This window comes from Brassica oleracea, chromosome C9, assembly GCF_000695525.1.
Source record: "Brassica oleracea var. oleracea cultivar TO1000 chromosome C9, BOL, whole genome shotgun sequence".
NCBI lineage: Eukaryota > Viridiplantae > Streptophyta > Magnoliopsida > Brassicales > Brassicaceae > Brassica > Brassica oleracea.
Window position 1 is genome coordinate 39,680,828 of NC_027756.1, and position 17,876 is coordinate 39,698,703.

The 17,876-nt window shown below is 39.7% G+C and overlaps 6 protein-coding genes and 1 non-coding gene across 9 annotated transcripts; 4 read left to right on the forward strand and 3 right to left on the reverse strand.

Moving 5' to 3' along the window:
- The first annotated feature begins 2,363 nt into the window (after positions 1-2,363).
- Positions 2,364-4,313, forward strand: LOC106313063 (IAA-amino acid hydrolase ILR1-like 2). 3 transcript variants are annotated; one of them, XM_013750791.1, is made up of 6 exons: positions 2,364-2,778; positions 2,847-2,972; positions 3,064-3,378; positions 3,444-3,566; positions 3,650-4,080; positions 4,131-4,313. In XM_013750791.1, the coding sequence occupies exons 1-5, from the start codon at positions 2,416-2,418 to the stop codon at positions 4,052-4,054; spliced, it is 1,332 nt and encodes a 443-aa protein (XP_013606245.1). In that variant the 5' UTR covers positions 2,364-2,415; the 3' UTR covers positions 4,055-4,080; positions 4,131-4,313. The 3 variants fall into 3 exon arrangements, with proteins under 3 accessions (XP_013606245.1, XP_013606246.1, XP_013606244.1); XM_013750792.1 differs by having other exon boundaries at positions 3,650-4,077; positions 4,128-4,313; XM_013750790.1 differs by having other exon boundaries at positions 3,650-4,313.
- LOC106313064 (40S ribosomal protein S30) lies at positions 4,211-4,982 on the reverse strand. Its single transcript, XM_013750793.1, has 3 exons — positions 4,892-4,982; positions 4,659-4,796; positions 4,211-4,436 (listed from the first exon to the last, which is right to left on the reverse strand). Exons 1-3 carry the CDS (start codon positions 4,893-4,895, stop codon positions 4,390-4,392), a joined length of 189 nt encoding a protein of 62 aa, XP_013606247.1. The 5' UTR covers positions 4,896-4,982; the 3' UTR covers positions 4,211-4,389.
- Positions 4,983-5,118: 136 nt separating this feature from the next.
- Positions 5,119-7,571, forward strand: LOC106318867 (asparagine--tRNA ligase, cytoplasmic 1). The gene is made up of 6 exons (XM_013757017.1): positions 5,119-5,660; positions 5,816-6,406; positions 6,478-6,734; positions 6,828-6,957; positions 7,064-7,122; positions 7,205-7,571. Exons 1-6 carry the CDS (start codon positions 5,154-5,156, stop codon positions 7,386-7,388), a joined length of 1,728 nt encoding a protein of 575 aa, XP_013612471.1. The 5' UTR covers positions 5,119-5,153; the 3' UTR covers positions 7,389-7,571.
- Positions 7,572-7,943: 372 nt separating this feature from the next.
- Positions 7,944-8,025, forward strand: TRNAS-CGA. The gene has a single exon. It is a non-coding gene; the product is annotated as a tRNA-Ser (tRNA).
- A 353-nt stretch (positions 8,026-8,378) lies between these two features.
- LOC106315632 (60S ribosomal protein L31-3) lies at positions 8,379-9,560 on the reverse strand. The gene is made up of 3 exons (XM_013753426.1): positions 9,493-9,560; positions 9,261-9,379; positions 8,379-8,822 (listed from the first exon to the last, which is right to left on the reverse strand). The coding sequence occupies exons 2-3, from the start codon at positions 9,338-9,340 to the stop codon at positions 8,543-8,545; spliced, it is 360 nt and encodes a 119-aa protein (XP_013608880.1). The 5' UTR covers positions 9,341-9,379; positions 9,493-9,560; the 3' UTR covers positions 8,379-8,542.
- A 1,305-nt stretch (positions 9,561-10,865) lies between these two features.
- Positions 10,866-12,264, forward strand: LOC106318737 (malate dehydrogenase, cytoplasmic). The gene is made up of 2 exons (XM_013756851.1): positions 10,866-11,085; positions 11,192-12,264. The coding sequence occupies exons 1-2, from the start codon at positions 10,926-10,928 to the stop codon at positions 12,151-12,153; spliced, it is 1,122 nt and encodes a 373-aa protein (XP_013612305.1). The 5' UTR covers positions 10,866-10,925; the 3' UTR covers positions 12,154-12,264.
- LOC106318736 (probable zinc protease PqqL) lies at positions 12,114-17,767 on the reverse strand. The gene is made up of 21 exons (XM_013756850.1): positions 17,411-17,767; positions 16,943-17,189; positions 16,733-16,858; positions 16,526-16,663; positions 16,297-16,431; positions 15,944-16,201; positions 15,729-15,866; positions 15,575-15,644; positions 15,272-15,485; positions 15,018-15,123; positions 14,665-14,898; positions 14,282-14,446; positions 14,050-14,199; positions 13,880-13,971; positions 13,523-13,604; positions 13,315-13,398; positions 13,120-13,236; positions 12,926-13,036; positions 12,742-12,822; positions 12,447-12,644; positions 12,114-12,369 (listed from the first exon to the last, which is right to left on the reverse strand). Exons 1-21 carry the CDS (start codon positions 17,623-17,625, stop codon positions 12,304-12,306), a joined length of 3,027 nt encoding a protein of 1,008 aa, XP_013612304.1. The 5' UTR covers positions 17,626-17,767; the 3' UTR covers positions 12,114-12,303.
- Positions 17,768-17,876: the final 109 nt, after the last annotated feature.

A 17,876-nucleotide genomic window follows, 5' to 3' on the forward strand; every position in this document is an offset into this window, starting at 1 on the left:
AAGGATATACAATCAAGTAATAGAATGTGAGGCAGTCGAAATATGATGGAGATCTCAAAAATATATTTGCTAGTCATCTCTCTTGTAGACACGATTTGTTACTTGCAAGTCAAAGCAACGGAGTGTGTTGTAGTTATAAGACTTACCGTCAACGTTACCGCCAATACATTGTCCTGAAAAATTTGAATTCCAAAATACATTTTTTATGAAGATTGCCATAGACCCATTTGAAAATTATAATGCCGAAATAAGTATTCATCATCAAGTTTCATAGTGTCTATTGTACCAAAGATCATTGTTTTGCATAGAGCGGAAACCAAACTGCAATAGACTTGGCTCAACCTGTTATGATCAACGGTTCATTGGAGTGCTTTAATGCAAAGGGTAATTAAGAATTTAGTCTACTATCAGATTATGACCTTTTTATAACAATAGTATATTCGTCGGTCTCATACCGGGTACTTGTGCTAGAGAGTTTACTTGGATTCAAACAACGAAGTTTTCTATTCAATTCACACAACTGGTCCTTTGTACTGAGATCATAGACTCCACAGAGAAGTCTTCGACTCTTCGAGTAAATATGTAATCTAGTTCTCAAGTTCCTTTAGAAGTGACCGTTCTTGTCGCACCGGAAACAAGTGATCTTGGGACAGATCACGATCACGATCGTAGTTGTAGCGTCCATGGCCTCTTATCCTGTTATAGTATCGTCCACCTCGTCCCATGCCTCTATATCCGTTATATTCTCGATTTGATTGATTCTATTGAGTTTCTTTTTGCATACATCAACTTGGTTTGATTGTCTTGTGCTTCCTCTTCTTCTTCAGTTACCCACTCCTCATATGTCTTAAGACGTCCAATGATGTCTTCAAACATTGTGGTTTTAAGGTCGAGTACCTTTTCCAAGGAAACAACAATATGTATATATTTTCTCTGTGAAAGGTTCTTAAGAAACTTCTTGACTAGCTTGGATTCTTCGATATTATCTCCTAGTGCTGCAGCTTTGGATGAGATTTCAGATAATTTGCCAACGAAATCATCAATGGTTTCTGTGTCTTTCATCTTCAAACGGTCGAACTCAGCCATAATGGTTTGCAAACGAGCTTCTCGAACCCTTTATGCTCCCATATGTCGTGCTTTGTTTGCCTCCCAAACTTGTTTTGCTGTATCTAATTCTCCTACCTGCAAGATTAGGGCTTCAGATATGGACTGGAAAAGAAGAGCTGTAGCCATGTCATTCTTATCACTATCTTTGGATTCATTATCGATAACTTCCCACACCTTGTGTACTTTTAATAACACACTGATCCTCATGGCCCAAACTGTATAATTAGTTGAATTTAACATTGGACAACTAATTGATGAAGGACCTCCTCCTTCCTTCGGTTTTGTGGTCGTCGTTGTAATATCTCCCATGGTGGTCGCTTGTTATGATCGTCTCCGCTGGCTCTGATACCAAATCTAGTTCTCAAGATCGTATGAATATAAAATATAACTCACTTTATTACGTTTAAGAAAATCACTCAAAACTTAAGCTCTCACAACATAGAATCTCTCAAACTCTCAACACAATGTCATTACTCGACATTACTTATATTATCTAAATCCTGTTTCTAATAGTAAACTCACATAATATATGATTCTTATCTCTTCAGATCATAATCCTACTAGAATTGGGTTTCGTTGTTACTCAAGGTTTCTTCAAGCTTATCCCAACATGTAACAATATATTGTGCACAAGATTGGACTTGAGATTTAAAGACCATAAACAATTTTAGATTAATACTAATAAATAAATAAATTTGATGATTTGGAAACTGTGCAACCTAACATATATATAATAATTTAAAAAGTTAAGGAATCAAGATGAATGTTTTATCTGACTATGCTTAAAACGACTTAATTGTGCATATGTGGAATCTGTTTCGAGAAAGTAAAATGCCGTGAAAGTTTTATTCAAAGTTGCGTCCGGATGATTGTACATTTTTTCGCAAAGAAGTGTACCATCCCTATGCGGCACTGCCCTATATGATGCTAATTTATGTCTAGTTCACTATTATATTAGTGAACTAGATATGAATGCGCAAGAGTAAACTGGTGGAAGAGGAAAAGTAAACTGAAGGCTGTTCTTTTTTTTTTTAACTATCGGATATTTAGCAAATAATAACTTTGAAACTAAGATTATTAATATTGTTAATTTGTGGATGTTGAGCCCACACACACTTGAGAGATTATCAGAAATGGGATCCATAAATAAGAACTGGAAGAGTCAATTGTAGCATAATCCTTAATAAAATGAGGGACCCACTAAATATTTTAATATTACTTTGCTAAGGATTTTGGCATAGTATCTACTACATTGATCGAGTGGCGTAAACAGTTAATCACACAACTCACTGTCTTCTTCTTCCTCACATGGCTATGCTCAACAACCTTTTGCTCTTCACTTTGACTTTCCAACTTCTCTTCTCACTTCACGTTTCATTGGAATCTTCACACACCACCGGCGATGCATCTCAATTCCGGAAGAAGTTCCTCGAACTCGCGAAAACTCCGGAGGTTTTCGATTGGATGGTGAGAATCAGAAGGAAGATCCACGAGAATCCGGAGCTGGGTTACCAAGAATTCGAGACCAGCAAACTCATTCGATCAGAGCTGGACATCATCGGAGTCAAGTACAGGTACCCCGTCGCTGTGACCGGCGTGATTGGCTACATCGGCATCGGAGAACCTCCGTTCGTCGCGCTGAGAGCTGACATGGATGCGTTGACTATGCAGGTGAACTATCATTGATTCGAGAATGTTTATAAGTGTATGATGTGAATTGATAATCTTTGAAAATTCAGGAAGGTGTTGAGTGGGAGCACAAGAGCAAAATTGCTGGTAAAATGCACGCTTGTGGACACGACGGCCATGTTGCTATGCTTCTTGGTGCTGCCAAGCTTCTTCAACAACATCGCCACGTGTTACAGGTTTATTATATACACACACTCTCTACATTAACTTTTTGCTTTCGTTTGCGGCACTAAACTGAGATACGATCAATGCTTTGGGGTTTGTTAGGGAACTGTGGTGCTTATATTCCAGCCAGCTGAAGAAGGTTTGGGTGGAGCGAAGAAGATGATTGAAGAAGGAGCTTTGAAGCATGTCGAAGCCATTTTCGGGATTCATTTTACCAACCGTGTTCCTTTAGGCAAAGCAGCTTCGCGTCCAGGTTCCATGCTGGCTGGTACTTCATTCTTTGAAGCTGTAATCACAGGGAAAGGAGGTCATGCTGCCATCCCGCAACATACAGTAGATCCAGTTATTGCAGCTTCAAGTGTTGTCCTCAATCTTCAACATTTGGTCTCACGTGAAACTGACCCTTTGGATTCAAAGGTAACCTTTCCTATACATGGCCTAGGCTTTTCTTGTAACGCAGCTCATGCCAATTGCTTCTGTAGGTGGTCACAGTTTCTAAGGTTAACGGAGGCAATGCCTTCAATGTAATCCCTGATTCGGTCACCATAGGAGGAACTCTCCGAGCCTTCACCAGTTTTTCTCAGCTTGAACAGAGAGTCAAAGAGGTGATATGTGATTCAAGATTGACACTATCATCATTGCTTCTTTCTATAAAAACCAAACCCACTGTTTCATCCTTTGGTTCCAGGTTATTACCAACCAAGCAACAGTTCACAGATGCAATGCATCAGTGAATCTAAGACCAAACGGCAAAGAACCACTCCCACCAACTGTGAACGATGTTGGCTTATACAAGCAGTTCAAGAACATGGTCGGAGATTTGTTGGGTGAAGAATCTTTTGCGGAAGCATCGCCTATTATGGGAGGAGAAGATTTCTCCTACTTTGCGGAAGCAATCCCTGGCCATTTCGCTTTCCTAGGAATGCAAGATGAGACCAAAAGTTACGCATCAGCTCATTCTTCGCTCTATAGAGTCAACGAGGATGCGCTTCCTTACGGTGCTGCTGTCCATGCGTCAATGGCCGTACAGTACCTCAAAGACAAGGCATCTCAAGGATACGATACACCAAAAGGCTTTCATGACGAACTTTGAAGTCACTCAACGTCAGGTTTTTCATTGGTAATTGCTGGTTGACGAGTACTTCAAAAGCTTCTTGGAATATAGTATTAGTTTTTAATGCAAAATAAACGATAATATTAGTTGGTGCAAATAAGTAGAGTTGAATCAAACTTTTGCGTCTAGATCAAGATGTAAAAAAGTTGTATTTCATTTCATAGAATTAAAACATAAGTTTGGTGCCAAAGTAAACGTTGACTAAAACAAAAGAAGAAAGGTTACAAAAATAGCCAAATGAGAGAACCTTTCACACAAAGGTCTCGCTCCAGCATATCTATCTTGTAACAGAAAGGTGGTCACAGAAAGGGCTTCTACTTCTCAGAAGAGTTGGGTCCTCTCTTCTTACCGAAACCAACAACTGCAAAATATCAATCAGCAACATATAAATCAATGTGCATATACTAAGCCAAGTGATTCAACTAAGCACTCGAGTAGCATGACCAGTGTGCTAACCAAAGAGCAAATAAACATCCAGTTTTATTCAAATGTTTCTGTAGATAATTCCTAACATTAATCCTAATTCACAGCTAAACTGAACAATGTTAACTATTATAGAGTATCTCTGTAGCTGAGAAAGTACCGGCGGTAACGAAACGGCGATTGTGTTGAAGACGCTTGTGAGCACGTCCTCTGGGTTTCTTCTTCTTATCTTGCTTTGCTACTTTCGGTGTCTGTCCTCTCACCTTACCAGCACGCGCTAAAGAACCGTGAACTTTGCCTGAACATCAACAAACACTCACCGTTAAACAGATCCAAAGGCAAAAAAATACCAAAAGATTCGTTATACAAAAAAAAAAAAAAAAAAAAGATTACCCATGGCTGATTTGCTTCTCTGCTTTCTCTTCCGACGGCTGCAATAAGCTCAAACGAGTGCGTAATCTCAGAGTTAGGGTTTCGAGCTGACAATATATATTTACAACTAAACGAAATGTGTTGGGCCTTACACTTAAAAAACTTCTTCATAAGTGGGCCTAAGGTCAGAAGGCCCATTAACAACATACGTTTCTATATCAAATTCGCATAATATACCAATTAGGGTTTTAACATCGCCGCAAAATTTCTATCACGAACAACAATGGGTGGAGACATTCCGCCGCCGGTAGATGAACTAGCAGCCGTCTCCTTGACCAACGACGAAGCCTCCTCTACAACAGTGCAGAAAGCGCGGTTTTCCGATCGGGTACGCATCCAATCGATCTTGGGCCGACCCGACGGAGGAGCCGGACTCGCGGGTCAGAAGGTCCGAATCAGCGGGTGGGTGAAAACGGGGAGGGAGCAAGGGAAAGGGGCTTTCGCTTTTCTCGAGGTGAACGATGGGTCGTGCCCGGCGAATCTCCAGGTTATGGTGGACGCTTCCGTATCGGATCTCTCAAAGCTGATCGCGACGGGGACTTGCGTGACCGTCGATGGGTGTTTGAAGCTTCCTCCGGAAGGTAAAGGTACGAAGCAGAAGATCGAGCTTAGCGTTGTGGAGGTGGTTGATGTGGGGACTGTGGATCCTGGTACGTACCCGATTCCGAAGACGAAGCTGACTCTTGAGAGGTTGAGAGAGTTTCTTCATCTTCGTGCAAGGACCAACTCGGTGAGGAGAAAAAATCACTTCTTTTTTTTTTTAGCCTCAGTGACATTGATTAGAGATTGTTTAAAGCCCTAATCGAAAAAAAAAACTATTACTTGATCAGAAAGTTACCGACTTTAATTAGGGTTTGAGTGTGTCTCCATTTTTTTTTATTTCAGATCTCAGCTATTGCAAGAATCCGTCACGCTCTTGCTATTGCAACCCACACCTTCTTTGATGAAGAAGGTTTCCTATACGTTCAGACTCCGATCATCACCACAAGTGATTGCGAAGGAGCTGGTGAAATGTTCCAAGTGACGACATTGATCAGTACAACTGAGAAGCTTGAGAGGGAACTCATTGAGAACCCTCCTCCTACCGAGGCCGACGTTGAAGCTGCGAGGGTCGTTGTCAAGGAGAGAGGCGAAGCTGTGGCGGAGCTCAAAGCTGCTAAAGCGAGCAAGGAAGCGATCCTCGCTTCCGTTGCTGAGCTCAATGATGCGAAGGCGAATTTTGCCGCGACTGAAGCGAGGTCAAGGCTCAAGCCTGGTTTGCCTAAAGTCGATGGGAAGATTGATTACTCGCAAGATTTCTTCGGTCTCCAAGCTTTCTTGACAGTCTCTGGTCAGTTGCAAGTGGAGACTTATGCTTGTGGTCTTAGCGACGTGTATACGTTTGGTCCCACCTTCAGGGCGGAGAACTCTCACACCTCAAGGCATCTTGCTGAGTTCTGGATGGTTGAGCCTGAGTTAGCTTTCGCTGATCTTGAGGTAATAAAACATTTCATTTTTTGTTTTGTTTTGTTGTTGCAGTGTCTTAAAACTGGTTTACTTTTGTGTAGGACGATATGAACTGCGCAGAAGCATATGTGAAATACATGTGCAAGTGGCTGCTTGAGAAACGTTATGATGATATGGAACTCATGGCTAAGAACTTCGACAAGGGATGCATTGACAGGCTGAAACTTGTTGCCTCGACTCCTTTTGGTCGTCTAACGTACACGGAAGCCATAAAGATACTTGAGGAAGCTGTGGCTAAAGGAAAGAACTTTGATAATGCTGTGGAATGGGGTATCGACTTAGCATCTGAGCACGAAAGGTTATGTTTTTCTGTAACCCTTGGAACTAGTTATTAACTGGAAACACTTGTAAGAATAAGGTTACTAATGTTGTATCTCCTCCTATCTTGCAGATACTTGACAGAGGTTGTGTTTCAGAAGCCTCTTATTGTGTACAACTACCCGAAAGGAATCAAAGCTTTCTACATGAGACTTAACGACGATGGAAAGACAGTTGCTGCCATGGATGTCCTCGTTCCAAAGGTAATAAAAGATCATCCATCATCTTCTCCTAATACCGAGTTAAGGTTTTCTGCTTTTTTTTTGTGGAAGAATACACATGAATGGCGTCTTTTGCTATGCCTTTTAGGTTGGAGAACTCATTGGTGGAAGCCAAAGAGAAGAACGTATTGACGTCATCATGGAAAGGTTCGTGAAAGTGAAACCTATTTGTTCAGTGTTGGCTAGTTTTTGGTTATTTCCATCTCCCAATGTTTTTTTTTGTTTACAGGCTTGAGGAGATTGGTTTACCAGTAGAGCCATATGAGTGGTACTTGGACTTGCGACGTTACGGAACAGCGAAGCATTCAGGGTTTGGACTTGGGTTCGAGCGTATGGTTCTGTTTGCTACAGGGATGGACAACATCAGAGACGTTATTCCCTTCCCTCGCTATCCTGGAAGAGCTGATCTTTGAGATTTCCTCTCTCTGCCGCCAAAATGGCGAAACACAATCTTATGTTTTTTTTTATGTTGCTTGCTGGGTCTGATGGTTTTGATAACCTGCTTCGGTTATAGCTCTATACTCTTTTAAAAAGGTTTTTGTAATGAATGAAATTTGATTTTTAGATATACTAATGAAACTGGTTTTGTTCGGTTATCTAGGCAAATCATTTCAGCTATTCAGAAATCTGAGAATATTCAGTAATACCACAAACCGGTTGTTAGGAGTGAACCCAATATTCAGTAATATCACAAAAGTATAATCAGCTACAAACTGATTTTTCTCTCTGCCTTTTCTCATTTAAATAAAAAAAAACTAGAAACAGTTACAGAAGCAAATCACGTAAAAACATCGATATGCAACAATAATAAATAAAAGTAATGATCGGTCAAGCATACACTTGGTACGTTGGTTTAGATTTCTTCGTACGGTTTGATTGCCGGTTCAGTGCTACGGTGGTTTTGCTAACTAGCCAATACTGAGATCTCTCAAGTTATTAAAGCTTAAAGGAGCAGGTGTGAACAAGAAGTCGATATGTCCGAGTGGTTAAGGAGATTGACTCGAAATCAATTGGGCTTTGCCCGCGCAGGTTCGAATCCTGCTGTCGACGTTTCGCTTTTTGCTTTTATGTTTTAGCTACTAGGGCGAAGTGGTGAGAGTAGCGTATAATAAACCCCAAAAAAAAACATTACAGTTTTAGGCAGTGTCATTGTACCATTCATTTTAATCTTACGAGATTTTTAGCATTTGATTATATTTTTCATATATAAGAAGTCACTGAACACCATAACGCTGTAAAAAAAAAACACGATAACCATAGCTTAAAAAAGAAAGCTCATGCATCACATTGGTCATGACTTCTGTATCACCTTGTTTAACACCATCATCGCTTCTGTATGTCACCTTGGTTATCACTTATCACTCTGAACCATGGAAGGCGAGCTCCAAGCAAAATTCAGAAGATAAGAACAAAAAAACAGATTCATATCGAGTCTTTCCAATAAACTGCATCAGGCAATTCAAGTTAACACTACAAAGAAACACGAAGACTCTTTGAATGAAAACAACGCAAGAACTTAAAAAAGAAAGCCCCAAAACTTGTCTAAGTGACAGACTAGTCCAACTCTTCAATCCTCCTCGTCAATGACCTTTGTGCCGAGTCCACTGAGTCCTTCGGCAGGGATCTCAGCAACGGTGACAAGTGAGAAAAACTCTTCCTTTGCGTCCTCATCGTCGTTTCTCTTACGAGCAACACGCACCCTAATCCTCCTTGGAGGACCTCTGATACCTCTGCTCCATATCTGCTTGTTCAACTTAACGTCTACCCTAACGTCCTTTGTCCCCATGGCTTTCTCTGCAAACTTCCTTATCTCCTTGATGGCCTTTGGTGCCTTCTTCTTAAAGGTACTGCCACATAGTTAATTCTTTTATCAGCAGTGGGCCTTAAATCTCACAATACCAAATTTAAAGACGATGAAACAAAACAGTAGTACAAATAAAACCTTGAAGTGAAATAATTCTATAAACTGAATCCGAACCAGCACAAGATTAACTCTTTGTTAAGCTCGTAGAAAAACTTCAATAGCAACAACGAGCTCAAATCCAGGATTGAAAACATGTACTTAAGAATTCAATTAACTTAAAAAGATCTCATTTTCAAGGCCGAATGTATGATTACATCTGGAAATATATAATCTTGAGACACTAATCATATAACACACAACCCTATAAGAAGATTGGTACAATACTACAGCAGGAAGAGACTACATTTCATTACAACACTATGAATAAGCAGCTAACACATGAGGAGTTACAGAAGAATATTGAGGTTTTAAGAAAGCTAACCAGCTGTGAAGGCGTCTGTGGAGGTTGATGGTGTACTCTCTGGTCACCACTTCCTCTTTCCTTCCCTTTTTCTCAGACATCTTCTCTTTGGTCTGTGATGCACTTCTTCAAACTCTTACCTGCGCTTATCCCAAACCAAGAAACAATTAGACCAAAAGATTCTCTTACGGGATACTAAATAGATCTGTTCATTTACGACCAAAGAACAGAGAATTGAGCTTGAAGAAAGTACCTTTGGCTCGAAGAACGTCGAGAGACAGAAAGGAGACGACAGAGGATAAGTTAGGTTATATATATGTGACACTGAATTTAACCTAGATCATTTATTTGGGCTTTATTGGGCTGAGACTGCTTGTGCCATTAAACCACCACTCCTTCGGGATTTGCTAGCCCTTTACAGGCCTAATATACCCTCCTCTAGTTAGAAATATAGGGGAAAAGAAACCAAAATGCTTAAGCTAAACTAAAAATCAGAAACTCAACTGATTATACATTTATCATATAACTTATCAAGTTAATAGTTTATCATATAAATAATTTTATACCAACTTATAACCTAAACTAAACCAGAAATTTAATTTACAAAACCGAGCCAAAACCAATTTACAAATAGGATTGTCTCCCTCTGAATTAGGGGGGTTCGGTTCGGGTTTATTCGAGTTTCAAGTTTTCGGGGTTAAATATTTCATCTACATTCGGGTATTTCTAAATTTTGGTTCGGGTTCGGTTCGGATCTTCGCGGGTTTGGTTCGGGTTTGGATAACTCATTTAAATGATTTTTTAAATTTTAAAATTCAATATATAGTTTAAATTTGTAAATAAAATACTATATTACATATAAATTTGAATAAAATATGTCAAAATACTTAAACTTAACATATAAATTTGTTTGATTTGAATATTTTGATAGAGAATCAGTAGATATTTCAAGTATTTTTGGTGTTTTGAGTATATTTTAGCTATTTTAGACATTTACTTTTGACTAATTTTATATATTTTCAAGTATTTTAGACAACTTAAAAGTATCTTATATATTTTAGATGTTTTTAATATATATTAAATCTAAAAATAATTAATATATTTAGATATATAAATCTATTTCGGATACATTCGGGTACTCGAAATACTTCGGTTCGGGTCGGATTTGGTTTTGGTTCTCTGGATACCAATATTTTGAACCCATTCGGATATTTAATCAATTTCGGTTCGGGTTCGGTACTACGTTTTCGAATCAGGTTCAGTTCGGTTCTTCGGATTCGGGTTTTTTTTCAGCCTTGAATAGTAAACTTCTCATTATGAACCAAAAATAATGTTGTATGTTTTAAAAACCGAACCGGAGAAACTTTTGAGTCATTGAACCATGTGGTCCAACCGGATTCAACCAGGTTTAGTACTTTTATTAAGAATAATATCATAATTATTTTTATACCTATGAATATATAAAAAGTTTGAGGATCTTTACTCGGCGACGTTTCTTTCCATATATTATTCATTGTCTTTGTTGTATGACTTAGGTTTTTGTAAGTATCAGGTTACATTTTTCCTCTTTCTCAGCTTTCCACAGATACCTTTTCTCTTTCTTGGTTTCTATAGCTTTATAAATTAAACTTAGGAATTACATGAACACCCATTCGTTGCTTGATTACGTTTTACTTGTTAAGAAAAATGGAGGTCGTCGGAGGAGAAGTTGATTATACTTTTGTTATTCAGAAATCTTTGGTACTCTTGTTATGCGTTGTTCTGTCATGGAAAATGATAGTATACATGTGCAATTTATTAAAGATTGAGAAAGAACCTATAAGGGTTCTGGTCACTGGTGCAGCAGGTAAAATCAACCAAGTACTTAGGTTTATGTTTCTTTTATGCTCTTGACTCATAGTGAATAATAATATTGAAATATGAATTAATTATAGTGAATTATTATTGAACAGGGAACATAGGATATGCAATAGCTCCAATGATTGCACGAGGTATGATGCTAGGTCAAGACCAACCCATGATTCTGCATTTACTTGATATAGAACCAGCTTCAAAATCACTAGAAGCTGTGAAGATGGAGCTTCAAGATTCAGCCTTCCCTCTCCTCCACGGCGTCTTCGCGACAACAAATATTGACGAAGCATGTAAAGGTGTGAATATCGCAATAATGATCGGCGGATTCGCAAGAAAAGAAGGCATGGAAAGAAGAGATGTGATGTCAAAAAATGCGGTGATATTTAAAGCTCAAGCTTCAGCTCTAGAGCGATATGCATCAGATGATTGCAAGGTTCTCGTTGTAGCAAACCCAGCGAACACAAATGCCCTGATTTTAAAAGAGTTTGCACCGTCGATCCCGGAAGAAAACATCACTTGCCTGACACGTCTCGATCATAACCGAGCTCAAGCTCGCCTCGCAGAGAAGCTAAGTGTTCCCGTCAGCAGCGTGAAGAACGTGATCGTCTGGGGAAACCACTCTTCAACTCAGTATCCAGACAGCAATCATGCAACGGTCTCTACAAAGACCGGAGATCAACCGGTGAACGAACTACTTGTCGCTGATCAGAAATGGCTGAAGAACGAGTTTATTACAGAAGTTCAGCAACGTGGTGCAGAGATTCTAAGGGCACGGAGACAGTCGAGTGCTTTATCAGCTGCTAGCGCAGCTTGTGACCATATTCATGATTGGTTTCTTGGAACACCTAAAGGGAATTGGGTTTCTATGGGTGTTTGTTCTGATGGCTCTTACGGTATACCACCTGGTTTGGTTTACTCGTTTCCGGTTATCTGCGAGAAAGGGAGTTGGAAGATCGTACAAGGACTAAATATTGACGAGTTCTCCAGAGAGAAAATGGATGACTCTGCAAGAGAGCTAGCTGAAGAGAAGGCTTTAGCTTATTCATGTCTGAATGTATAGACGAAAACTGTTAAAATATTACAGTCGTGACACAAAAAAATGTAGCAACAAATAAGTTTGTGGTTCTTAATCTCTTGTAAAAATGTACGAGAACTTGAATAATAAACGCCGAGGTTCACTAAAAAATGACAAGAAAGAGAGATTAGACTTTTACTTGCGAGAGTATCTCCAGATGCTAAAAACAAGAACAGCTAGACCAGCAATGCCTGCCAAAATCTGGAAACAAAAGAGACAAACTCATATATAAATGATCCATTTGTTGTTACATTTACTCAGACAGCACAAAGGCTGACCTTGGTGTCACGAATGTAGCGGGTCTCCGGGCTAGACGCAAATATAGAGGAAAGAAAACCAAAACGTGATCTCTGAGGCATGAGAATGACAGCAGTGTACTGTTTCTTGCAAGGGTGAGGGAGGATTCTCTGTAATGCGGCTTGTGCTGTTTGTGGTGCAAGTGACTCTCTCATTCTCAAACGCCCTTCTTCTAGAATCTAATAAACCAAGAGCATTTTCTTACTTTTCATAAAACTGTGTTTCTCTAGTACAATCGAAACCTGACTAGTTAAAAGGTTTTTTTTTTTAACTGACCTGGCATGAAGCGCCCAAATCGCCAGCGTAGACCCTTGACTGGTATCCACGTAGAATCCTGTCTAACCAGTAATAGTTTTCCTGAACAAAACAAGAAGGAAACAAATTTTTTTGTTCCTAAGTAAAATATGATTTTACTTTGCTGTGAGGATTTGTAACTGAATAATTGGCACAAAAAGAAAACCTGCAGGCCATTTTCATGAGCTCGTTGTTCTATTTCCAGGATGGCTGAAATGTCTTCCTGCGAAGGGCCTTCCTCTTGAAGCCGTACAATTTCTTCCAAAGCTAGATCAACCTGAAAGACAAAGAGGTTGCCTTAAGGCAGCGAAAAGATACAGAGAAAGCGTTTATAGGATCATGTGGGAAAAATGAACGTACCAGTTTAGATGAGATTTCTGGATCACACGAAAAATTTACACTGATGTCACCACGCAAATCCGCTGTTCTAGACGGTTTATTCCCGCCAAGAAACACTGAGACCTCTGCGGAATATATCTGCTTAGGTAGGAAAAGTTAGGTCACTAAAGGTTGGTGATCATCATAGATAGAAAACAGAGACATGGCAGAATATACCTGCCCATGCGTGAACCTGAGAAACTGGATTATCTTGGTCTCTAGAAGTTTTCCTAAAAAGCCGATACAGTGAATTTCTTCGATCTATCAATCAAAACAGAGGTATGAAGCAAATGCATTAGACAGTTTCTTAGTAAAGGCAAGAAGAATATATCATCAACGTAATTAGCGTGGGTTATAGTTCAGATGACAAAGCAGAGTCACTTACCATTGTTCCATTTGTTAACTGCACTGGAAAGCACAACTGGACTGAACACTGGGCCTCGACCATTGGACTTCGTACAAATTCTCTGTAATATTCACACATTTAAAGTCAATATGGAAATATCAAGGGAAATACATAGTATCATTGTCTCTGTTTAGTCAATGGTGTTTAGCAGATATCTAACTGATATTAGTGCATTTAGAGTTTAACTTGTATATTTGGATTATGATTCAACTGCAACCAATCGCCAAACTACACATCAATATTTTGGAAAAGCATCTAGGTGGGTGACACGGAAGCTAAACAAAGATTCACTACGTTGATAAACTTCGATAATGACAAGACTAATATACAGCTTACCTTGTTATCTTAGTAGGGAAAGTGAATGGTAAGCCCTTGAGATCATCACGGTTGAAGTTGAGAATCGGTTGAGAAGGCTTAGGTATTCCACCCTGCATGGAACGAATGCAAGAATGCAGTCAAGTCCGAGCTAACTTTTTGTGTATCACAAGTGATGTGATCCAACTTACCAAATACTGAAGAATTAGAGGAAGAGCGATACTAGGATCAAGGTTCCCTACAATCACAACTGTAAAAGTTGATGGATCCCTAAAGCAACTGTTAAAGTATTCGCAGGCCTTCACCGGGTCAACTTTTCGTAGTTCATTTATCCGAATAGGCTGCAGATTAGAGACTAAGTTAGAAATGTGGCTGGTCGTTCAACAAGATATAATTAGTCATTTAGCTCACAGAAGATATTACCCTAAAGAAATAAGAATTTCCATAGTTGAGTTCCTTCACCCTGTTGGCGAAGACAGTATAAGGGTCTCTCTCTCGAGCACGGACTGCTTCTTCTGCCATTTGCATCACTATTCCAACCTCTTCTTCTTGTGGCATCACGTTTGTAGTAAAAAGTTGATATACAAGCTGGAAAGAAGTATTGATAAGTTCAAGTGAGTACTAAATTACTGGATGAGAAGAAGAGTGAAGACACAACTGTGAAGGAATGCGCACGAACACGCTCCTCAATAAGTTAAATTTCCATCATTCAAATGTTAGCAAAGCTATACGTCAAAAATATTATGGAAACGGTCAAGAGACACCTAACTGCCTAAGTGCTTATATTCAGGAGGAAAAACCCGAACCTGCAAAGCAGTTTCAAGGTCTGTGGGTGAACAATCACAAGAAAACGTTCTCATGTATGGCCCGAGTCTTGCGCTAACTTCAACCCTCTTACCAGCAAGCATATCCATAAGCATTGATGGCTTATAACCAAACATACCAATTTCACCTGCAATCGTTGATCCCATCGAACATGATATGTAATCACTCTCAGGGAGTTCGGAAAGTCCTCCATATGCGAACCCTGTAAAAAGAACCTGTACGGAAAACACACAAAGGACAATCATAAAGTTACCGAACACAGTATAGAAATAAGGGTAGAGCTTAATACACTGACAACACACACAAATATTGTAGCTTTCAGTTAATATGGCACCTGGTCGTCCAAGAAGTCTGTGGACTTGTAGCAAACTTGCATTCCATTTGATAAAGTCAATTCTGTAACCCCAACTTCTGGATATTCAAGCTGGTGGGTAACATCCCTTCATTGAACATTATTCATGGATGAGAAATAGGAAATGGAGTATATATAGGCACGTCAACCGAGCCAATTAGTTTAGTACAAGACTTAGAAATAGGATCAGTCTGAAAACTTAAGTCAACAGAACAAACATCCAAGATTGAGCTTACCCTGGAGTTGGCTTCTCATCGACAACTTCTTCTGGAATTTTTTCCTCATCCCACGGAGCAATCTTCATTTCTTCCCCAAGACTATTAACCTTTGAGACAACATTTCTCATGTCATCAACTGTTGCAGCAGATCTAGGTTCCATTGTCTTGATCACACAACCGCACGATGTTCTTAACTTTTCAGAGTACCTGGATACATCTGAAGCTGATATTTCTGCATGAGAGGAACCAATATAATTTAGATGAGTTTACTAACAAAAATGGAAATAGACTAAACTATAAGCAGAGTATGCATCTTCTCACGGGGTAGAAGGCTCTTTTGAAGTTGCGCCTCGTACTCAATCCCAATAACAGGTTCCTTGTGAAGGAAATGCTGCAAGATAAAACACAAATATAAACAAGATTTGTAGAGGGGAAAGACAGAAAACTGGACAAGAAAGTTCATCAGAGAACTTACCTGTATATATTCATCTCGCAAGCTAGTTGATTGGATTTGATCACGTTCCAGATAGGCAGATTCAATCTCCGACATCATGAGAGCTCGAACAACAGATATTTCACGGTCTGAGAACCCGTGAAGGCGTACCCTAGCAACCTTAAACACAAGAGAACCAATGAATGGGGAGGGAGGAGACAATGTCAAAAACTTGAGAGAGTGAAAGCAGAAGAGACCTCGAGAAGCATAGACTCTAGGGATGCCAGGGTTCCTTTCTCTTTACAAGAAGAACTCATTATATAGGCCTTCAATGGGCTCACCAGGACATCAGCAGCAACAGAGCACGCAAAAAATGGAGGGTCCTTTCTACGAGATATTTTGAAGAGTCTCTGGTTAAGAGCATGCAGAAACATTGATTCTGCAAGCATATCCCTATAATCTTTCACCGTCTTCAGATCACTTACGGGCATCTTATAGCTAATCATGACTGCAGACTACAAGCCAATACCACGAAAAAAGCTTAGGAGTTTGGAAATGGATATCAGGATAATGTCTGAAGAAGTTTTGGATATTTTTAAAAGTAACTAACCCCAGCTGCTTCAGACTCAACAAAGCAAGAGAACCGTGTATCTTCATGAGAAGGAACAGGAAAGAATGGTATCTCTGGAGGATTACTACTTGATCTTTTATCCTCGAAGTGTGTCTTAATCAAATCAACTACAGTCTAGAAAGAAATCAGGAAGGGTTACAAACGAAGTCTGACCGAAACTCATAAATGCTTTGAGTAGCTAATCATTAAAAATAAAAAGTAAGTGTACCTTTGTATCTGGAAAATCACCAACAGCGACAACTGCCATATTGCATAAATGATACCACTTCTGGTAGAATTTCTTCACAGTTGCAGCAGGAACAGACCGGATCACTTTCTCCAAACCAATAGGTAAACGTTCAGCATACTGCAGCCAAATGAAAGTATCATAAGAACACACTGGAGTCTCTAAATGATTAAGAAAGCCTCACAATACCTTTGAACCTTCCATCATCAACTGCCAATGCGAATCCTGCATCCTTCCCGTAGCATTACGGTTGCCTCGGTACTCTTCCATAACAGCACCTCTTTCTTTTTCCAAATCTTCCTTGGAGACTCGAATCTAAAAAACAAAAGCAGATCTCTAACGAAATAGAAAAAAGAAAAAAAAAAAGGTGATGAAACAGAGTCAAAGAGACATTATTACCTCGGAGCTGAACTCTGCTAAAATGGAAATAGCCTGAGATAGCAATTCAGGCTTATCGACCGGGACGAACAATTCGTATATGGTCTCATCCGCTGTAGTCATTGCGTTTTGACAGGGCCCAAACTCAGCGCCGATGCTCTCTAAGAACTTGACTATATCATGATTCGTGTATTTCGTTGTCGCACTAAACGCAAGATGCTCTACAATATGAGCAACTCCACGCTGATCCTCGTCTTCCAAAACTGAACTGCCAATGAATCAAAAGGCGTGTCAGCCACACGTTGCGCATTTCAGCACAAGTTCTTCCAAATTCATGAATTTCACCAGATCAAATCAAAGTTGGATCAATACATTAGAGAACAGATTAACCATCACCAATTCGACTCAGAACGATCATCACTCTAAAACTCAAATTCGAGCAAACACAATTCACAAAAATCGAAACCAAGGTTATTATGTGCCTATTACCCAACTTTGACGGCGAGAGCAAGAGCGGCTCTCATTCTAGGTTTGGAGTTTCGTCGGACGTAGTAGACGAGGCCATTGTCGAGTCTTCCGTAGTCGGCACCGAAAGGCTCAGGCTCGTTTCCGAGCTCCTGCTCCATATCCACACTCATCAGTTTCAGCGATCTGAATCCTTGTTTCCTCAACACCTTCGAGCTCTCTCCCGATATCAAATCCATCTCTCTCGATACCTCACTCTTGTCAAAAAAAATCAAAATCGATTCTCAACAGAAGACGATTACAAATTCTTTCTCCCTCTGGTGACGCACAAGAGTCCCCACCACCTTCTAGATTTGTTCTTCTTATGTTTTTCTTTGCCTTGATAATTAATTTTCCCGGTCCATCTCGTATATTTGGTTCGACCAGCACCGGTTTCCTTAACCGGATTTCTGATTTTTGGTTGAATATAGATTATTCCCTTTTTTAGTGT

What these genes read in the sequence shown, in the direction of transcription:
- LOC106318737 (XM_013756851.1), top strand. Translation starts at nt 10,926, where the DNA reads ATGGAGGTCGTCGGAGGAGAAGTTGATTATACTTTTGTTATTCAGAAA. An exon ending in TCTGGTCACTGGTGCAGCAG is followed by an intron (nt 11,086 to 11,191) that starts GTAAAATCAACC and finishes ATTATTGAACAG; the next exon opens with GGAACATAGGATATGCAATA.
- LOC106318867 (XM_013757017.1), top strand. Translation starts at nt 5,154, where the DNA reads ATGGGTGGAGACATTCCGCCGCCGGTAGATGAACTAGCAGCCGTCTCC. An exon ending in TAGCTTTCGCTGATCTTGAG is followed by an intron (nt 6,407 to 6,477) that starts GTAATAAAACAT and finishes ACTTTTGTGTAG; the next exon opens with GACGATATGAACTGCGCAGA. An exon ending in TTAGCATCTGAGCACGAAAG is followed by an intron (nt 6,735 to 6,827) that starts GTTATGTTTTTC and finishes CCTATCTTGCAG; the next exon opens with ATACTTGACAGAGGTTGTGT.
- LOC106313064 (XM_013750793.1), bottom strand. An exon ending in TCGCCGTTTCGTTACCGCCG is followed by an intron (nt 4,437 to 4,658) that starts GTACTTTCTCAG and finishes GATATTTTGCAG; the next exon opens with TTGTTGGTTTCGGTAAGAAG.
- LOC106313063 (XM_013750790.1), top strand. Translation starts at nt 2,416, where the DNA reads ATGGCTATGCTCAACAACCTTTTGCTCTTCACTTTGACTTTCCAACTT. An exon ending in AACATCGCCACGTGTTACAG is followed by an intron (nt 2,973 to 3,063) that starts GTTTATTATATA and finishes GGGGTTTGTTAG; the next exon opens with GGAACTGTGGTGCTTATATT. An exon ending in TTGAACAGAGAGTCAAAGAG is followed by an intron (nt 3,567 to 3,649) that starts GTGATATGTGAT and finishes CTTTGGTTCCAG; the next exon opens with GTTATTACCAACCAAGCAAC.
- LOC106318736 (XM_013756850.1), bottom strand. Translation starts at nt 17,625, where the DNA reads ATGGATTTGATATCGGGAGAGAGCTCGAAGGTGTTGAGGAAACAAGGA. An exon ending in TGATGATGGAAGGTTCAAAG is followed by an intron (nt 16,664 to 16,732) that starts GTATTGTGAGGC and finishes ATTTGGCTGCAG; the next exon opens with TATGCTGAACGTTTACCTAT. An exon ending in CTCATGAAAATGGCCTGCAG is followed by an intron (nt 12,823 to 12,925) that starts GTTTTCTTTTTG and finishes TGTTTTGTTCAG; the next exon opens with GAAAACTATTACTGGTTAGA.
- LOC106315632 (XM_013753426.1), bottom strand. Translation starts at nt 9,340, where the DNA reads ATGTCTGAGAAAAAGGGAAGGAAAGAGGAAGTGGTGACCAGAGAGTAC. An exon ending in CACAGACGCCTTCACAGCTG is followed by an intron (nt 8,823 to 9,260) that starts GTTAGCTTTCTT and finishes ACTATGTGGCAG; the next exon opens with TACCTTTAAGAAGAAGGCAC.